The sequence below is a fragment of the Pristiophorus japonicus genome, chromosome 8, assembly GCF_044704955.1.
Source record: "Pristiophorus japonicus isolate sPriJap1 chromosome 8, sPriJap1.hap1, whole genome shotgun sequence".
Classification (NCBI taxonomy): domain Eukaryota; kingdom Metazoa; phylum Chordata; class Chondrichthyes; family Pristiophoridae; genus Pristiophorus; species Pristiophorus japonicus.
Genome location: NC_091984.1, coordinates 7,326,342 through 7,347,295, shown reverse-complemented (window position 1 = coordinate 7,347,295; position 20,954 = coordinate 7,326,342). Strand labels below are relative to the sequence as shown.

At 49.4% G+C, this 20,954-nt stretch overlaps 1 protein-coding gene and 1 pseudogene across 2 annotated transcripts in view; one reads left to right on the top strand and one right to left on the bottom strand.

Moving 5' to 3' along the window:
- LOC139268008 (netrin-G1-like) overlaps positions 1–19,787 on the top strand; it is a 45,264-nt gene extending 25,477 nt beyond the window's left edge. Inside the window, exons 2-7 of one of the 2 annotated variants that reach the window (XM_070885973.1) lie at positions 6,718–7,361; positions 11,962–12,134; positions 16,013–16,039; positions 16,470–16,637; positions 18,088–18,222; positions 19,558–19,787. In XM_070885973.1, coding sequence (XP_070742074.1) covers positions 6,718–7,361; positions 11,962–12,134; positions 16,013–16,039; positions 16,470–16,637; positions 18,088–18,222; positions 19,558–19,787 — 1,377 coding nt within the window. Of the gene's footprint in view, positions 1–6,717; positions 7,362–11,961; positions 12,139–13,111; positions 13,132–16,012; positions 16,040–16,469; positions 16,638–18,087; positions 18,223–19,557 lie in introns of both variants that reach the window. The other variant, XM_070885974.1, reaches the window with a different exon arrangement.
- Positions 15,587–15,759, bottom strand: LOC139269897 (U2 spliceosomal RNA; annotated as a pseudogene).
- Positions 19,788–20,954: the final 1,167 nt, after the last annotated feature.

Genomic DNA, 20,954 nt, shown 5'->3' with positions numbered 1-20,954 from the left:
TTACGGTTATCTTATAATCACCACACAATCTTACCTTACTATCGGACTTAGGTACAACAATGGGTGTAGCCCAATTACATTGATCTATCTTACAAATAATGTTCTCAGTCTCTAGTCTTTTGAGTTTTTGCTCAACTTTCTCCTTGACTGAAAATGGTAAGGAACGTGGCTTGTAGTAAACCGATCTAATGTCCTTCTCTACCCTGACACTTGCCTTGAAGCCTTGGATCAGACTGCCCGTTTCGCAGAACACCTTCGGATACTTTTTGATATCATCCGTTGATGCAAATCTCGCTTCCACATGGAAAATCTCACTCCAATCCAGCTTCAGTGATCTCAACCAATTTCTTCCTAGTAAGGCAGGCTTGGCTCATTTCACTACTATTACAGGCAAGTTCTGAAATTGATCCTTCTATTTCACCGGTACGGTGATACGACCTACCACATGAATTTTCTGTCCCGAGTAGCCTCGCAGCTTTATCTTGGCTTTCTCCAATAGGAAATCCCACAATTTGTCGAGGTATAACGACTCCGGTACTACACTCACAGATGCACCAGTGTCGATGTCCATTGGTATCTTGAATGCTGCAACATCTATGTGGATTTTGATACTTTCTGAATCGCTGTCCATTAACCTCGTGCTCCTGATGATGTGTAACTCTAACATCTCCATGTACTGTTGTTGTTCTTCTGCGCTATGTAGTCTCAAGGGATTTTTACTCATAGCTTTTAACGCTGGACTCATAGCTTTGAAAGCTGGTTTAACCTTCAGTCGACATGCCTTCGCAAGATGCCCAATCTTTCTTCAGAAACACTCTGCCTTCACATATAGACAACTTTGAGCAAGGTGTTGTCACAGGTACCTATAGCATGACTTCGACACTCTATTCGAATTTCCAGTTTCTGAGACTTTGGGCCCCCACCGCTTTTACTTGAATCTGCAGGCGATTCACCTCGGTTGACTGACGACCGTAATTATTATGAAATTCTCGGGAATATTGATCGGCTATGCCCATCGACCTCACTGTCTGACAAGCAATCACAAAAGTCAAGTCATCCGTCGTCAATAATTTTCTTCTGATCGCATCATTTTTCACCCTACAAACAAAACGATCCTGCAATGCTCGGTTTTGAAAGTCTCTGAAATTACAGTGAATAGATAGCTTTTTTAATGCTACAATGTAATCACTGACACTTTCATCAGCCTTTTGATTTTGTATACCAAAACGATAGCTTTCAGCAATTTCTAACGGTTTGGGTTTGTAGTGCTGTTCCAGCTTCGTTAAAATCTCTAAGCGTTGTATCCTTTGGCTCATCAGGCACAAGCAGATTTAACAGGGTTTCATACAATTCAGGTCCAGCTGCAGATAAGAAGAGTGCTTGCTTCCATTCCAATATCGCCTGATTCTGGACTGCATTCTCTGGAACTTCAATTATGTTATTTGCAGTGAAATACATTCCTAGCCGGTCCACATATGCTTTAAAACATTCCCGGTCATGTCTATATTCACCCAAATGTCCCATTACACCTGCGTCTGCTGCCATTTTAATTTCTAGCTGTTCACACAATGTGCTGGATTTTACCTCGGATTTTGTACCTTTTTCCAAAGACAGAAGGTTCCAACATCTCTCTGTCGACTGGCTGAATCCTTCACCAACAAAATTTCAGCTTTAAATCATCCGAAAAATCCCATCTCGCCGCCAAATGTGATATATTCACAGAACACAGCACACACAGCTTCTAACATGGCAGGCAGCTCTGTCGGAAGCTTCCGTCATGCCTGGTTCTGTTTATTATTAACTCTAGTTGCAGTACACAATATGTCCACATCCACAGTGTGGAGCTACAAACATTACAAGCTGACAGACATTACAGACCTGAGCCTTGAGCTGTCTATAATGTAGTTTTGCAGTTCCTGAGTGCTTGAGGCTCAGAAATGCTTTGCGCTTGCGATCTATTAGTTCTTCGATCTCCTGATGATTTTAATCAAACCAGTCCTGCTGTTTTCTGATTGAGTGACCAAGTGTCTCTTCACAGGCACTGGTTATAGAGGCCTGGAGGGCAGACCAAGCGTGATGGGGATTCAGCATCTCAGGGCCATCAAGGCACACCAGATTGGCTGTGAGGCGCTGGCTGCATAGGGCTCTCTTAGCTGAGTCTCTCAGTGCCCCGGCATTAACTTTTTTGCGGCACTGCTTCTGCTGTCCCCTCTGCTTTGGGGCTATGATAACGATCATCATGGATCGGATTAGGCGGTGGTCCGTCCAGCAGTCGTCAACTCCTGTCATGGCGCGGGTGATGCGCACATCCTTGTGATCCCTGGCTCGGATGATGACATAGTCGAGCAGGTGCCAGTGTTTGGAGCGAGGGTGTTGCCACGATGCCATGTATTTGTCCCTCTGGCGGAACAGGGTGTTGGTAATGAGGAGTTCATGTTCCAGACATTTTGTCAGGAGTAGGGTACCGCTGGAATTCCCTTTCCCTACCCCCTCTCTGCCAATCACGCCTCCCCAGAGGGCTGTGTCTTTGCCAACCCTGGCATTAAAATCACCCAGGTGGATCAATTTGTCACCCGTGGGGATGCGGGACAAGGATGTCTCGAGGTTGGAATAAAAATCCTCTTTAGCCTCATCCATTACATCGAGTATAGGGGCGTACGCAATGATGACTGAGGCGCATTGGTTCCGGGATGGGGTGAGACGAATAGTCACGAGGCTTTGGTTAACCCCACAGGGGGAGTCTTTGAGGCAGTCGACCAGCTCATTCTTGACGGCAAAGCCGACTCCATGACGGCGGCGTTCTTCCTCTGGTTTTCCTTTCCAGAAAAAGGTATAACCTCCACCATGTTCCTTCAACTGTCCTTCCCCTGCCCGCCGGGTCTCGCTTAGGGCGGCGATGTCAATGTCAAAACGTCTGAGTTCCCGGGGTGTGTGATGGGTTGTTGGGAGGAGCTTTGTGCAGTGTGTTCAATCACCGACTTCTGTTCCCTCATTAATTCCCACCGCCTGTCGACAGCAGCTCCGGAATCCTGTGCTGTCAGCCCCGCTCCCTCTGCCTTGTCCCCATGAGCTGCCGGCTGCTTCACTGATTTGTGTGATGGAGAATGGGAGCAGAAACGTCACCATTCCATGGACAGTTTTGTTAATATTTCTCCATCACAGACAGAGTCCCAGAAACCAAACAATGCAGATAAATGTCAGGGCGGCTCCAGCACACGAGGGAAGATATTCTGGAGCGTCACTAACAGGGGAGCTCGCCCAGCATTTATCTCACAGGCTGCTGACGTGTCAGATCCATCTGCTAATGTTGCTGTGTATGCTGGCAGTGCTGGGCAGACCAATTGGCTCTGAAATTGGCACTGACAGCAAGCAGTGCGAATCTGGGAATCACAGGATCCGATCTGTTAATGATCACCTCCGAGATTGGGAGCGAATCAGTTTTACCTAAGATCCCACGGATTATTATGTCCCCAGCTACCTGGGCCTCAAGCTCTGGAATTCCATCCCAAAACCTCTCTGCCTTTCCTCCTAAAAGACACTCCTTAAAACGTTCCTCTTTGCCGTGGGGAGATGAACCTTCTCCCTGACCCACTGTGGGCCATGGGGAGATGGACCTTCTCCCTGACCCACGGTGGACCGTGGGGAGATGGACCTTCTCCCTGACCCACTGTGGACCGTGGGGAGATGGAGCTTCTCCCTGACCCACTGTGGGCCATGGGGAGATGGACCTTCTCCCTGACCCACTGTGGCCATGGGGAGATGGACCTTCTCCCTGACCCACTGTGGGCCATGGGGAGATGGATCTTCTCCCTGACCCACGGTGGGCCGTGGGGAGATGGACCTTCTCCCTGACCCACTGTGGCCATGGGGAGATGGACCTTCTCCCTGACCCACTGTAGGCCGTGGGGAGATGGACCTTCTCCCTGACCCACTGTGGGCTGTGGGGAGATGGACCTTCTCCCTGACCCACTGTGGCCATGGGGAGATGGACCTTCTCCCTGACCCACTGTGGGCCGTGGGGAGATGGACCTTCTCCCTGACCCACTGTGGCCATGGGGAGATGGACCTTCTCCCTGACCCACGTAATTGATGACTGATTCCTGGGATGAGGAGATTGTCCTCTGAGGAGAGATTAAGGAGACTAGGACTATTCCATAGTATTTAGAGAAATGAGAGGCCACCTCTTTGAAACATACACAATTATTATAGGGCTTTACAGAGTAGATGCAGGGAGGATGTTTCCCCTGGCTGGGGAGTCTAGAACCAGGGGTCACAGTCTCAGAATAAGGGGTCAGCCATTTAGGACTGAGATGAGGAGAAATGTCTTCACTCAAAGGGTTGTGAATATTTGGAATTCTGTACCCCAGAGAGCTGTGGCGGCTCAGTCATTGAGTACATTAAAGACAGAGATCGATAGATTTTTGGAGACTAAGAGAATTAAGGGATATGGGGATAGTGTTGAGGTGGATGATCAGCTCTGATCTTATTGAATGGCGGAGCAGGCTCGATGGGCCGAATGGCCTACTCCTGCTCTTATTTCTTATGTTTTTATGTAAACAAACCATCACACAAAATAGTGGAGTTGATGATAAAAGTCAATGATCTGTCACAATAATGAGCAGGATGTCCATGTGCTGTTGGGATTTGTCAATGAGTTGGTGTAAAAGTCTCGGGGTTTGGAGCTGATTTATTGTCTCTTTAACCCTCAGACAGTATCAAGTATCGGGGTGAATCTCTGACCCCTTTTATCATCTCGCTGCCTCTGTCTTGTCGCCATTCCTGGAGAACCTTTCAGCTCAGCACTGGCCCACTAAATGCTGCTTATTGTATTCTTGGCCCAATCATTCACCTCCTAACTGAGCAACTCTGCTCGACAATTAACCCCAACAAAGGGCCTGATTACTGGGTGATGGGAAGTGACAGCAGCCTGAGGGGTTGTACTTTATGGAGCTACTATCTTCCGTACTCAATAATACACTGATTCACATCATTAACCAGGGACTGAACCGTGCTGATAGTGAGGGCTTTAGTTAGTGATAACACCAGGCACTTAGTCACACCACACAGTGTTAATCCCCGATAGCAACACTTAAAGCCCGGAAATAAATGTCAAGTGCTGAGTGGATTTGTCGAAGTAACAATGATTCATAAGATGCTCTGTTACACTCCAGTGTCACGGGAGCAGTTTCTGTAATATATGATCCTTATATTGAAATATCTTCCCTTCCCGCGTTGATGCAGCCACACACAGCAGGAGCCTGTTGTGTGTCTCTCTCTCTCTCTCTCTCCCTGGGCTGTATGGTGATGTTTCATTACTGCTTCAACAACAACAACTGCCATTTATATAGCGCCTTTAAAGTAGTAAATCCTCCCAAATCTTTTCAAAGGAGCAAAATTCAGACAATAATTGGCACTGAGCCACATAATCACTGTTCCATTATTCATTCTTACTTTACACAGCTTTCGGATTCTGTTACTAATGTTCACTCAATTCTTTCTACATAGAGAATTAACAATAATCTATTCCATTATGCGGCTTTAGTCAATGCCTTTCATCAATGCTGTGCTAATTGTAGATTCATTAATCTCGATGATCTCTGTATTTTGCCGCGTTCTCCATCTTTATCACACGCATTAGTTTTGTTGATTGCTGCAACAACCACTTGCTGGAGATTGGGGTCTAACAGGCGAGCTGTCTGATCATTGGGAAAAGGATGTTGGGCTGATTCTGTGCCGATGTCAGATAGAGTCATAGTGTGTCTGATCCACAGGATCCACTGCAGCAACTCACCAAGGCTTCTTCGGCTGCACCTCCCAAACCTGACACCTCCACCACCTAGAAGGTCAAGGGCAGCAGGTGCCTGGGAACACCATCAGCTCCAAGATCCCCTCCAAGTCACACACCATCCTGAGATAGAATCACTGAATCATCGAATGATATGGCACAGAAAGAGGCCATTCGACCCATCGTTCCTGTGCCGGTTCTGTGAAAGAGCGATCCAATTAGTCCCACTCTCTGGCTCTTTCCCTACAGCCCTGTAAATCTTTCCTTTTCAAGTATTTATCCAAATCACTATTGAATCTGCCCTTTCAGATTCACAAGGATGATTCCAGAACTGAGAGGTTATAACTATTGGGAAAGGCTGAGCAGGCTGGGATATTTCAGTGGCATGAAGCTATTTTTAGTTCGACAGCGAACATCGTTCTTTGACACTCCAGCGATATAATTACCCAGCTGTCTAACTGTCCAGCACACAGTGCAGTGCAATGGAGCGTGTACAGCTTTATTATCATCCTTGAGAAACGTAGAATGCGTGGAAATTCCTGGATTCCAGGAGAATGTCTTGGGAGCTTTACTCTGTATCTAACCCGTGCTGTACCTGCCCTGGGTGTGTTTGCTGGGACACTGTTGAGGGAGCTTTACTCTGTATCTAACCCCGTGCTGTACCTGCCCTGGGTGTGTTTGATGGGACAGTGTAGAGGGAGCTTTACTACGTATCTAACCCGTGCTGTACCTGCCCTGGGAGTGTTTCATGGGACAGTGTAGAGGGAGCTTTACTACGTATCTAACCCGTGCTGTACCTGCCCTGGGCGTGTTTGATGGGACAGTGTAGATGGAGCTTTACTCTGTATCTAACCCGTGCTGTACCTGCTCTGGGAGTGTAGAGGGAGCTTTACTCAGTATCTAATCCATGTTGTTCCTGTCTCGGTTTCCAGGACAACCCATACATGTGCAACAACGAGTGTGACGCACACACGCCCGAGCTCGCACACCCGCCCGAGCTGATGCTGGATGCTGAGGGGAGGATTCCCAACACCTTTTGGCAAAGCGTCTCCTGGAGGAGTTTCCCCGAGCCCCTCCTAATCAACATCACTCTGTCCTGGGGCAAGACCATTGAGCTGACCGAGGACATGGTCATCACCTTCGAGTCAGGCCGGCCGGAGCAGATGGTCCTGGAGAAGTCTCTGGACCACGGCCGGACGTGGCAGCCCTACCAGTTCTACGCGGCCGACTGCCTCTCCTCCTTTGGGATGGAGCCGAGAAGGGCCCGGGATCTGAGCCCGGCCTCAGTGCTGGACATCATCTGCACAGAGGAGTACTCCAGGGGCTACGTGTGGAAGGTGGACAAGATGGTGCGCTTGGAGATCCAGGAGCGTTTCGCCCTGTTCGGGGGGCCCCGTCTCCGCGATATGGCCTCACTGTACGGCCAGCTGGACACCACCAAGGACCTGAGGGACTTCTTCACCCTGACCGACCTGCGGGTCAGGCTGCTCCGGCCGGCCACTGGGGCCACCAGTGTTGACCAGCACAACCTCTCCAAATACTTCTATGCCATCTCCAACCTGGACATTCGTGGCCGGTGAGAGCTCCTCGCCCCTTCTGGTCAGAGTCGCTGATCCCACACTTCGCACCCAGGGACAGCCGTGTCTGGCCAACATCTGGGGGGCACTCACAGGGCAACATCTGGGGGCACTCACAGGGCAACATCTGGGGGCACTCACAGGGCCAACATCTGGGGGCACTCACAGGGCCAACATCTGGGGGGGCACTCACATGGCCAACATCTGGGGGGCACTCACATGGCCAACATCTGGGGGGCACTCACATGGCAAACATCTGGGGGGCACTCACATGGCAAACATCTGGGGGGCACTCACAGGACAACATCTGGGGCATTCACAGCACCAACATCTGTGGCCAGTCACAGGGCAACATCTGGGGCATTCACAGCACCAACATCTGGGGCCACTCACAGGGCCAACATCTGGGGCCACTCAGGGCCAACATCTGGGGTCACTCACAGGGCCAACATCTGGGGCATTCACATGGCAACATCTGGGGGTACTCACAGGGCAACATCTGGGGGCACTCACAGGGCAACATCTGGGGGCACTCACAGGGCAACATCTGGGGGCACTCACAGGGCAACATCTGAAGAGCACTCACAGGGCAACATCTGAAGAGCACTCACAGAACCAACAGCTGGGGGCACTCACAGAACCAACAGCTGGGGGCACTCACAGAACCAACAGCTGGGGGCACTCACAAGGAAACATCTGGGGCACTCACAGGGCCAACATCTGGGGAGGCAATCACATGGCCAACATTCTTGGGCACTCTCGGGACATTCTATCAGTGCTACATCAGGAGGTATTAAACCAGGACCAACATCCGGGGAATACTATCATTTTATCATCTTGGCAATCTTCCAACAAGGCAAACATCTGGGGGAATACTCTCAGGGATAACATCTGCAATGACACTCTATCAGTTATCATCTGGAGGGTACTTTATAGGAGTTAATAGCTGGCGTGACAATCTCAATTAATATCTGAAGGGCAGTCTATCACGCTCAACATCTAATTACGAGGAAAGATTACAAAATCTAGGATTGTATTCACTGGAATTTAGAAGTTGTTTGATCGAAGGTTTCAATTTATTAAAGGGAACTGAAAGGGTAGATAGAGAGAAACCATTTCCACTAATTCCACTGGTTGGTTACTCTGGGACTCGGGGCAAAATCTGAAAATTAGAGCCAGTCCTGTCAGGAGTGATGTTGGGAAACAGTTTTACACAAAGAGTGGTAGAAGTTTGGAATTCTCTACCGCAAACGGCAGTTGATGCTAGATCAATTGTTAATTTTAAATCTGAGATTGATAGATTTTAATAACCAGAGGTATTAATGGATATGGGGCAAAGGCGGGTATATGGAGTTAGGTCACAGATCAGCCATGATCACATTGAATGGCAGAGCAGGCTCGAGGGGCTGAATGGCCTCCTCCTGTTCCTATGTGAGCGCTGGGTAACTGGGAGGTTTTACAGCGATAGATGGGGATCCCTCCCCCGGCCCACTCGGCATGGTCAGCTGCCCCTGTGTCGGGTGTTTGAGCTTCCCTGAATGGCTGTATGACAGTGTGCACAGACCAGCACTGTGCCAGCTCCCCCTGCCCCTGGTGATGGGCTCAGTAGCGAGCTTTCACAGTCCTGCTGGCTGGCTGGCGATGAGTCAGCGAGTTCCTGCTCAGTGTTCAGCCAATCGAGCAGCACGGAGCGAGCAAAATCTGTCCCTTTACTCTCAACACTGCCGAGCTCCAGCCTCATCAGGAGTCAGAGACTCCGAGAATCAGACCGCACAGGAGGAGGCCATTCTGCCCATCAGGCCTGTGCTGGCTCTGTGAAAGGTCTCTCCAATTAGTCCCACTCCCCGCTCTTTCCCCATAGCCCTGCAAATCTTTCCCTTCAAGTATTTATCCAATTCCTTATCCAACTCGCTGTGTAAATAAACGCTCCTCATCTCCCTCTGGTCCTTTTGCCAATGACCTTCATTCTGTGCCCTCTGGTTCCCGACCCTCCTGCCACGGGAAACAGTGTCTCTCTATTTACTCTACCAAAGCCCTTCCTGGTTTGATGAATAATTGTGACTGAACGCTCCCTTCGTGTTCAATCTATATTCAGTCTGGCTCAGTGAGTTCCCATTGGCCCATCACCACAATCTCCTGGGCTCCGAATTATTCTGCACTCAGCTTCTGGGAGGCTCGCTCCAGCTTTTAGTCCCGGAGAATCTTCAGACACTAATTGGAGACCAGGAGCAGTAAAATGTTTACGCTGCCATTAATGTGACTCCAAGGAACTGTCTGGGTTTCTGCTTAGTTCAGCAAACAGAGCCCAGAACTGCCAATTTGCTGAATGTGCAACGTACAATGTGCGGATTGTGAAGCTTCACCTTCGCAGTAAGTTAAACAGCAGCTCGATGCTGTTAGCACAGAGTCACCGAGACCAGCGTTCTCACGCTTCACGGCAGCGAGACCGTCACAGCATGTTGGGCCTTTCCAAATCGCATTTACAGAAAAACAACAACTGGCATTTATATAGTACCTTTTAACATAGTGAAACGGCCCAAGGTGCTTCACAGGAGCATAAATCAGACACAATTAAGAGCCACAGAAGGAGATATTAGGAAAGGAGACCAAAAGCTTGCTCAAGGATGTTGGTTTAAGGAGCGTCTTAGAGGAGGGAGAGGCGGAGAGATTTAGGGAGGGAAATATTGCAGATTGTGGGAGCTTGCTGTGCGCACATTGGCTGCTGAGTTTCCAACATTACAACAGAGACTACACGCCAAAATTGCTTCATTGGCTGTGAAACGCTTTGGGACGTCCTGAGGAGGTGAAATGCTCTGTAGAAATACAAGTTCAAACTGTTTTAGAATGATGAAATGTGAGATTGATGAGCGGGCAGGAGAAAGGTCTTCACACAGAGCGTGGTGAGGCTGTGGGATTCACTCCCAGGGTCAGAGGGTGAGGAGTTGGCGATTGGGGGAGGGGGGGGGGAACCGGGGCAGAGTTCCTGCTGTGTGGGGTGGGGGTAAATCCATTATTTCATTTTTTGGAATGTGGGACTGTACAGGAGTAAAGTCGATCAGCGAATCTATCCACTGATCCCAAATCTCACACTGTGCTTCCTCTTTATATCCTGAATCACTGAGATCTGCTTCTGTCAGTTTTCCTGTCCCGTTTCCTGAGGATTTGTGTGGAAAAGGCGAGTAATTTATTGTGTAAGCCATTCATTCTCTCGCTGAATGTTGCTCCTTCACCTGATCTGAACCTGTAGCTCACGGTGAACTAACACTGGAACCACGACAGGGAATTAAATCTTCTAATGAACGAATGAGAGTTTATAAACAGCCAGCAAAAGAGGTGGTCCGTATTGGTTGAGTGTTTAGTGTAAGAGAATTAATATTGAATGATTCCTCAATCATCAATGACGGGACATTTACACCTGGAATCCCAGCTGCTCCTCGCCCAGCGGGGATCGAATGGTTGCACTTTAAACCTTGAAAGAGATTCCCAGGTTTAACCCTTTCTGAGCAAACCCTGGGGACAATCCGGCCGCTTTTGTGTTTGGGTGAAAATGGGGAAAGTGTGGACTGAGCCAGGAGAAGAGGGAAGGTGGAGATTATTAGTCTTTCAGTCTCTGCTCCGAGTGTCTCCTCCTCATGTGTCCCAGTCTCAAATTCTGCTTGATTTAGGCTGCTGTGAAGCACCTTGGGACGTTTTACTGTGTCAAAGGTGCTATATAAAGGCAAGTTGTTGTAGTTGTCATTTGTTGTTGTTGCTGACCTACATTGGTGCCTGGCCCGCAAACGCCTCGATTTTAAAATTTTCGTCCTTATCTTCAAATCTCTCCATGGCCTGCCCCTCCCTGTCTCTGTAACTTTCTCCAGTCCTACACCACTCCGAGATCTCCACGCTCATCCAATTCTGGCCTCCTGTACGTCGCCGATTTCCATCACCCCACCATTGGCGGCTGTGATTTCAGCTGCCTGAGCTCCAAACTCCAGAATTCTCTCCCTAAATCTCTCCGCTTCTCTCTCCTCCTTTAAGACACTCCTTAAAACCTACCTCTTTGACAAAGCTTTTGGTCACCTGCTCAAATATCTCCATATGTGTTGGGGTGTCACTTTTTGTCTGAGTTATGTTCCTGTGAAGCACCTTGGGGTGTTTTACTATGTTAAAGGTGCTATATAAATGAAGGTTGTTATTGGTTGTTTTTTTTGTTAAGAAATGTAAGAATGTACTTACATTTCTATAGCACCTTTCACGTCCTCAGGACGTCCCAAGGTGCTTTACAGCCAATGATCTATTTTGCTGGGAGATGCTGAGGGTTTTGAGAGGCGCTACATAAATGCAAACTCTTTATTTGAGGGACCTGGAACGTTGGAGCTGATCAGAAACTCTCTCCTAACTTATTCTTGTTGCTGCCCAGAATCTGATCGTCAATCAGCGGAAACACACCCAGAAACTGTCCTGCCGCCTGGTTTGAAATGCAATAATTGGGAGAAAAATGTTGGTGTTTGCAGAGCGAAGCTGGGAAAGGGAGAGCGGACTCCCGGAGCGGGCAGTCCCCAGTCTAACCCAGCTGCTCAGCTTATTTGAAACCAGCTTGCCCTTGTTTTTTGCCAGGTGTAAGTGCAATCTTCACGCCAACAACTGTATCTGGGAGAAGGGGAAGCTGAGTTGCGAGTGCGAGCACAACACGACGGGGCCGGACTGCGGGAGATGCAAGAAAGGCTTTCAAGGCCGAGTGTGGAGAGCGGGCTCGTACCTCCCAATCCCCAAAGGGACGGCCAATGTCTGTGAGTAACCAGAGCTGCTCCGGCCCGGCCCAGTACCGGCGCTAGATTCCCTTCCCATTTCATTCTCAGCCCAACTCCCGACAACACATCGACTCCAAAATACAGCCCCATGGGTGTCTGTGATTGTGTTAATGTGGGAACAGAGGCTCACAACGGGAGATTGGACAAAGCCAGGGACAGAAATAGAGTCCGTGTCCACAGCTCCACACTGAGCAGGGGGTGGGGGGGGGGGGTGCAGACAGGGAGAAAGGGAGAGAGACGGGGAGAGAGAGAGAGAGAGATGGAAGGAGGGGGGGGGCGAGAAGTGAGGGGAAAAAGAGTGAGAGATAAAGAAAATGAGAACAAAGGAAAATAAAGAAAGTGGGAGACAAAGAAATAAAGTGAGAGAGAGAGAAGAGAAAGAAAGTGAGAGAGAGAGAAGAGAAAGAAAGTAAGAATGAGAGAATGGAAGAGATATAGAGAAGGAAAGAAAGAACAAAGAATGATCCAATTAGTCCCACTTCCTGTTCTTTCCCCACAGCCTTTTGAAAGTTACGATTGAATCTGCTCCCACCGCCCTTTCAGGCAGCACATTCCAGATCACAACAACTTGCTGCGTAAATAAACTCTCCTCACCTCCCGTCTGGTCCTTTTGCCAATCACCTTCAATCTGTGACCTCTGGTTCCCGACCCTCCTGCCACTGGAAACAGATTCTCATTACTCTATCGAAACTCTTCCTGATTTTGAAGCCCTCTATCAATGTAATGTCGGGGTCAGTGAGTGAGGGGGAATCACTGGCATTATGTAGAGGGTGAGGTTAGAATAGCCGCAGTGGTTCAATTTGATGGAAGCTCACTCCGGACACACCTACAGATACAGAGCCAGCACTGAGGTGTAGACTGATGTGAGAATGGAATGTTAATGGCTGGATGAACATCTGGGGAACAGCTGGGGAGGGTGAGAGGAGAATAAGCCTCTGTGTAATCAATATCTGAAGCAGATCAGGAAGTGAAGGTTGTGAGGGACATCTGTGGCCACTGCTGTGTGTGGAATGTCCTGAGATCAATATCCAGATAGTGACATGACTGGGCAGTGGGAGAGGGGTCTCTGTGATGACTGACGCCCTTACGTATTAACCCTGCGTACTTACACACTATTCGCACATAGTGGGAGCGTACCCACGCACTAACCGCATGCTCACCTTATGGGAGCACTTCAGTAACTCTACCTGGTCTCACATAGGGCTGGTGTGAGTGCTCAGAGGATGCAGCCCGATGAGGTCTTTGTTCGTGAGTTTGAGTGATGTCGATCTCATGAACACTCCGTGTGTTGTATTAGTATATTTATCGATAAAGATTGTTAATCAGACGTCTTTCTAACTCTCATTGTTTCCATTTCCCTCTCCAGGCCACCCTGACACCGTTGTGATTGGCCGTAAGTAGGATCTATGCTCTCTGACCTGTGACCTGTGACCTGCTGACCCAGAGCCCATTTCTGCATCAGGAACAAACCGCTCCCCTCAAACCTCCCTCATCGCCCACTGATCGAGGGACAGGTGTAGGTGTGAGCAGTGTCTGAGTGTGAACAGGTGTAGATGTGAACAGGGTCTGAGCGTGAACGGGTGTGGGTGTGAGCAGGGCTGGGATCAGGAGGCCGTGTGTCCGGTATCTATGGGGTAAAGTATAATCTCCTCAAGCGGGGAAGAAGATATGAAGCAGGGAAGATGTAATATATACGACGCACATCTTAGCTGAGAGGAAAGTGCTTCTTAACTCTGTCTCAGTGAGAACGTTCAGTGGGAAGTGGAGGGAAGATTTGTAGAAAGCCGATTGGTTGCTGAGGCCGAGATCAATGGGGACCTGTTATAATCCCGTTATCCCAGATACATAAATGGGAACTGGGTAAGTGTCTCGGTCTCAATCTGTTCCCCTTTGTTCCCAGATTTTGCATCAACTTGTTCCCGTTTATTTAACCCTTTGCATGCTGTCCGTGTCATTCCAAACCATTCTCCACATTGAACTCCCAAACCAACACCCAGAGTGACTGGGGGCAGGGTGACCTTAACTCCCCATACTGACCGGGAGTGATCATAACTCCCCATACTGACCGGGAGTGACCATAACTGCCCATACTGACCGGGAGTGACCATAACTCCCCATACTGACCGGGAGTGACCATAACTCCCCACAGAGACTGTGATTGGGGGTCTGGGGCACCCCGGGCTTCTATGAAACATTACACTTTGACCCCAATCCTGCCCCTTTCCTGCCCAGGTACAGCCAGAACCTACAGTGGAAACAGACACTCAAAACTTTTATCACCGACACAAGCTGAACTGACGATAAACAAGTTCTAATGCCTGGCAATGAATCTCCATGTTGCACTGAATTACTGAGTGTCTTGTTGCTGGATTCAGTCATGCTGAATAATAATTCAGTCACATCCTGCATTGCACAGTTTGCCTTTCACACCCTCAACCTACTCAAATGTACCCAAATCCCACAATAACCTGTCACCGTCCTCACCCCATTAAACCCTCGCTCCGCGGACCAGATTACCGCTAATTAGCGACCGATCCACTTTGAGCGACGGCCCTGGCAGTGAGCAGAACCAGAGAAGCGATTGATTGAGCCGACATTGGCTCCTGGTCCAGCAACATCTCCAATTTATAATTCTCATCCTCGCGTTCAAATCCCTCTGTGGTCTCAGCCCTCCATATATCTGTAACTCCCTCCCACCCTGAACCCCTCCCTATCTCTGTAACCCCCTCCCACCCTACACCTCTCCCTAACTCTGTAACCTACTCCCACCCTACACCCCTAGCTATCTCTGTAACCTCCTCCCGCCCTACACCCCTCCCTATCCCTATAACCTCCTCAAGCCCTACAATCCTCCCTAAATCTGTAATCTCCTCCTACCCTACACCCCTCCCTATCTCTGTAACCTACTCCCAACATACACCCCTCCCTATCCCTGTAACCTCCTCAAGCCCTACAATCCTCCCTAACTTTGTAATCTCCTCCTGCCCTACTCTGCATTCCTCCGATTCTGGCCCTTGAGCATCTCTCACTCCTATCGCCCATCATTGACGGCCGTGCCTTCAGCTGTCGAGCCCTCAGCTCTGGAATTCCTTCCCTAATCCTCTCTACCTCTCTCTCCTCCTTTAAGAAACTCCTTAAAACCTACCTAATTGACCAAGCTTTTGGTCACCTGTCCCAATATCTCCTCCCATGTCTCGGTATCAGTCTCTGTCTGAATGGTGGTGAGATGGAGATGGAAATGTCTGCATGCTTGTCTCTCGGACCCTCTTGCAGTCCCGGACAGTCTCCCCTCGATGTGTGCACATTACAGATGTTCTGTTCAAATTTTCGTTGCCAATCTTTCCAATTCTTTGTCAAATCACAAACGCCAGAGGTCACCTTGCACACATCAAGGATCACTCTGCACCAATGCTCTTAGCCAAAAGGCCTAGAGCCACTGCACCGTTCCTGGAAGTACTGCAATACCAGGTTCGTGCCATGGAGGTGGATGGGTCAGGCCCCCCACACACCTCCGTGGAGGTGGATGGGTCAAGCCACCCCACCCACCTCCTACTGATATGAACAGATACTACACTTGATCTTAGCCAAAAGGCCGAGAAGCCCGCGCGTTGTTCTTCAGCTGGGATCAATAATTGCTGATTTTCCCTGACACATGCAGCTGACCCAAAGCTCCATCTCACACGGCCACGAATCTCATCACTAGAGGTCGTGAACCCAGAGTAAGGTAGGAGCTTGCAAACAAAGTGACTGGCTCAGAGCAGGAAGAGAAAGCAAGGATTGCATTTATATAATGGTCCCTCAGAACTGCCCCTCCGACAGTGCAGCAATCCCTCAGTAATGCCCCACCAACAGAGCAGCACTCCCTCAGTACTGCCCCTCCGACAGTGCAGCACTCCCTCAGTACTGCACTTTGAGTGCCAGTCTGGATTATGGGTTCAAGTCTGTGGAGTTGGATTTGAACCCACGACCTTCTGACTCCGAGGCGAGACTGCTGTCCACTGAGCCACAATTGAAAGGCCCCTAACTTGGCAGTACAGTATAAACCCTGGCACAGGATTCTACAAACCTGGGATTGGGACCATCCATTGCCATTTGCCTGATTGAATGCAAACCGTAATTAGCCGGAGTTTGCTGTTCTCCCCTCACTGCTAAACGCCTCAGTGTTCTGTCTCTCCCATTCCAGCCATTTCCTCCCAACCTCTCATTGTTGCAGCATGTGACCCTCTCACTGTCTGCGTCCCGTCTGTGTCCCATCTGCATCCCATCTGTGTCCCGACTACATCCCGTCTACACTCTCTGTCTTTCCCTTGCCAGCCTGCGAATGCTACGGCCACTCGAACCGGTGCAGTTACCTCGAGCTGCTCACCACCGCTATTTGCGTAAGCTGTCAGCACAACACTCGAGGCCGGCACTGCCAGTTATGCCGGTTAGGCTACCACCGAAACCCTTCAGCACAGCTGGACCACCACAACGTTTGTCTAGGTCAGTTCCTGTTACATTCTCTGCTCTCACCTCCTTCCTTCACCCTTCTGCGTTCAGTCCAATACAAGATAAACAAACAAAGAAAATACCTTCAATAGGGCTGAGCAAAGGGGTGTCAGAAATCAGCTCCCCTTTCCCCAGCGACTAGGCCCTGACCCAACCTTACCCCAGTGACTGGGCCTTGACCCAACCTTACCCCAGTGACTGGGCCCTGACCCAACGTTACCCCAGTGACTAGACCCCGACCCAATCTTTCCTTAGCGATGAGGCATGGTCCAACCTTTCCCCAGCGATGAGGCCTAGTCCAGGCTTCCCCTAGTGAAGAGGCCTGGCCCTTGCTTTGTCGAGGTAAATTGAAAGTGCTGTGTTTTGACGATATAATCATTGCCTCCCTGGCTCCAGTGTTTTTCAGGAATGTGTATGTTGTTTGTACTCTCAGTAAACAACCATCCTGCATCGTAACAGTGTCGCTCGCCTCTGCTCAATGTTGCCCCTCCCCACCCCAGTATCCACCAACAATCCTCTCTCTCCATTTCCTCATCTCCTCACATTTTCCACACACACAATTCCACAGAATGTACGGCACAGAAACGGGCCATTCGGACCAACAGGTCCATGTGGTGTTTATGCTCCACTCGAGCCTCCTCCCACCCCTCTTTATCTCACCCTATCACTATATCCTTCTATTCCTTTCTCCCTCATGTGTTTATCCAGCTTCCCCTTAAATGTATCTCTGCTATTCGCCTCAACCACTCCCGATGGTAGCAAGTTCCACATTCTCACCGCTCTCTGGGTAAAGAAGTTTCTCCTGAATTCCCTGTTGGATTTATTAATGAATATCTTATATTTATGGTCCCTAGTTCTGGTCTCTCCCATACAAGTGGAAACATCTCCTCTACGTCTCCCCTATCAAAACCTTTCATGATCTTAAAGACCTGTATTCGGTCACCCGTCAATATCAATTTCCCAGAGAAAAGAGCCCCAGCCTGTTCAGCCTTTCCTGACAGGTATAACCTCTCAGTTCTGGTACCATCCTTGTAAATATTTCTTTGCACCTTCTCCAGTGCCTCTATATCTTTCTTATAGTATGGAGACCAAAACTGTGCACAGTGCTCCAAGTGCAGTCTAACCAAGATTCGATACAAGTTTAACCATCAGTTCTGTGCTTGTCAATTCTATTGTGTAGTGATGAAGCAGTGCTGGGTTTGCTTTTTCTGGCCTTGTTAACCTGCATTAATTCTGTGCAGTTGCCCCAGGGAGTGGAACACAGGCCGTGTGCAGTCAGTATGTGGAGGATTGAAACTGTTTGTAAAGTGTTGGAGACTTGTTCCACCCCCACAGTCTGAGCCTCCCTTGTCCTGGCTCGCACTCATTCCTGTCGCTGAGGTTGTGTCGCTGTGTTTTATTGGGAACAGCCATGTGCAATGTGTGTCTTGTCTTGTTTCTGCAGACTGTGAGTGTCACCCTGATGGCTCGCTCCACCATCGCTGTAATGACACGGGATATTGTGAGTGCAAGAAGGGGGTGACGGGGCCCAAGTGTGACAAGTGCCTGCCCGGATATTACTGGCACGGAGGCTGTCGAGGTAAGTAACCATTCCAGCACCAGCCCCTCCCCTCACTCGGCCCCGGCTTCTGTGTGTCAGGGTCAGCAGAGTATCCGATAGCAGAGATACCGTGGGGGGAAACACAGAGGCTTTTAGCGAGTGAACCCTCCTGGACTCTCCCATCATCTGCCACACAATTAGTGGCACTGTTCCTCACAAAGGGAAGTCTGGAGTTCAGTGAGGGGAGTTTCATAGAATCACACAGCACAGGAGGAGGCCAGTCGGCCCATTATGTCCATGCTGGCTTTGTGAAAGATCTATCCAATTAGTCCCACTCCCCGCTCTTTCCCCATAGCTCTGCTAATTTTTTCCTCTCAGGTATTTATCCAATTCCCTTTTGAAAGTTACTATTGAATCTGCTCCCACCGCCCTTTCAGGCAACGAATTTCAGATCACAACAACGCGCTGCGTAAACAAAATTCCAAATATATTATATTTACTACATTACCTTTATCGACTCTTTCTGGTTCTTCTTCATAGAATTGAATAAGGTTGGCCAAGCATGACCTTCCCTTTTGGAATCCGTACTGACTATTCTTTATTATATTTTCAGTGTCTAGATGTTTTTCTATCACATCTTTGAGTAAAGATTCCATTATCTTTCCTACCACCGAAGTTAAGCTAATTGGTCTATAGTTCCCTGGACTTGTTCTATCTCCTTTTTTATATATAGGAAGCACATTAACTGTCCACCAGTCCTCAGGCACTATCCCTTTTCTAATGAATCTTTATATATCTGCTATCTCTTCCCCAACTTCTTTTTAAAATGCGCAGATACAATCCATCTGGACCAGGGGTTTTATCGTCTCTAAGTTTGATCAGTTTATCATTTATCTCACCCTTTCTATCTTAAATCTCTTTATAACTTTTTGATCTCTTCTTCTAATGTCATGTCCACCATGTTAGTGTCACTGGTAAATGCTGAGGCAAAGTAATTATTGAATATTTCTGCAATTTCGCTGTCATTACCTGTGAGTTTATCGTGTGTGTCCCTCAGTGGCCCTCTCCCGATCCTCATTCCCATTTTGTTATTTATGTGTCTGTCGAATACTTTACTGTTGCTTTTGATATTCTGTGATCATTGAATTCTCTACTTCCTCTTTCCTAATTGTTTCTTCACTTCTTTCCTCACCTCTTAATTTTCCCTTTTGGAACCCGGGCTGACTATTCTTTGTTATATTCTCGGTTTCTGGATGTTTCTCTAATAAAATGTTACTGTGACAGTGCGAGCCTGGGAGCGGCGACGGTTGGAACAATCTGTAACCTGGGGAGATTTTCAATGAGCTGACCTTTCTTTTCTCTGGCCTCTTGCAGCGGGCGTGTGCGATAACTTGCTGACGCGGTGTGAGAACGGAGGAGTGTGTGAGGACAATGGGAGGTGTGTGTGCCCCGCTCCCTACACTGGGCTCCTGTGTGAGAAAGGCCAGTGTGGGGAGGGAGTGGGAGGGTGTGTCTCCCAATCCCCGCGGGACCCCACCTTACACCAGGTGCTGCTGTCACTGACTGTGCTGCTAACTGCCGCTAACGGCCGCCCGCCACTCTGACCGGCCTCCAGCGCCATGGTCTCTCACGGGAAGCTGAGAAGACTGCAGGAGAATCCAGCGTTTACTGCGTCGCCGGTAAAACACGCTCTCCTCCCCCACCCCCGCCCCCCGGGAAAGGCAAACTGGAACCGAGGCCGGAGCCCACCCAGCCCGACTGGATCTGAGAGCCCGGAAGGAATGGGCAGTCAGTGGGGACTGAACTCTCGCACTCCCCGCGGGGCCGAGGCAGCTGCTAATATTCATTCTGTAATCGCCAGCCGCTCGGCCCATGTCCAGCTTTGGGACAAAGACAGAAAGAAAGGACTTGCATTTCTACAGCGCCTGTCACCACCTCAGGACGGCCCAAAGCGCCTCACAGACAATGGAGGACTTTTTCAACAAACAGCGATGTGATAATGGCCAGACAATCTGTTCTAGTGATGTTAGTGCAGGATAAATATTGGCCAGGACACCGGGGAGAACTCAACTGCTCTTCTTCGAATAGTGAAATGGGATCTTTTACACCACCTGAGAGGGGTCTCAGTTTAACGTCTCATCCGAAAGATGACATCTCCGACAGTGCAGCACTCACTCACTCCCTCCCTCACTCACTCACATCCTCTCCCGCCCTCCCTATCTAACTCCCTCGCTCACTCCCACCCTCCCTCTCCCCTTCCCTCCCTCACACTCTCCCTTCCTATCCCCCTCACTCTCTCCTTCCATTCCCTCTCCCTCCTCCTCGCCCTCTGTCCCTCACTCACTCCCTCCATCCCTCCCTCCCACTCTCCCTCACTCACTTTGTCCCTCTCTCACTCTCTATCTCCCTCCCCTCACTCTCTCCCTTCCCTCACTCTCTCTCTCTCTCCCTGCGAGGGTTGCTGAATGGGGACCAGGCCTCTCTCTCGGTGCACTGTGACCTGAGTGAATGTGAGGAGGACTTCGAGCGGCCTACAGCCTGGGCTTCAGTGAGTGTTGCTGTGTGATCCTGGTCACTGGGTTTTTGTGTAATCGCTTCCCCCGATCCCCTCCTCCTGAAATCTCGCTCCTATCCTGGTCTATCCATGGGGGCCGCATCAGTCCCATGTGGGAATAATCCTGAGCAGCGATCGGAGCGTCAGTACGTTTATTGATTCTTTTGTATGAAGATTAAGTTATTTTCTTGCAATGCCACAACTTGCGATGTAGTTT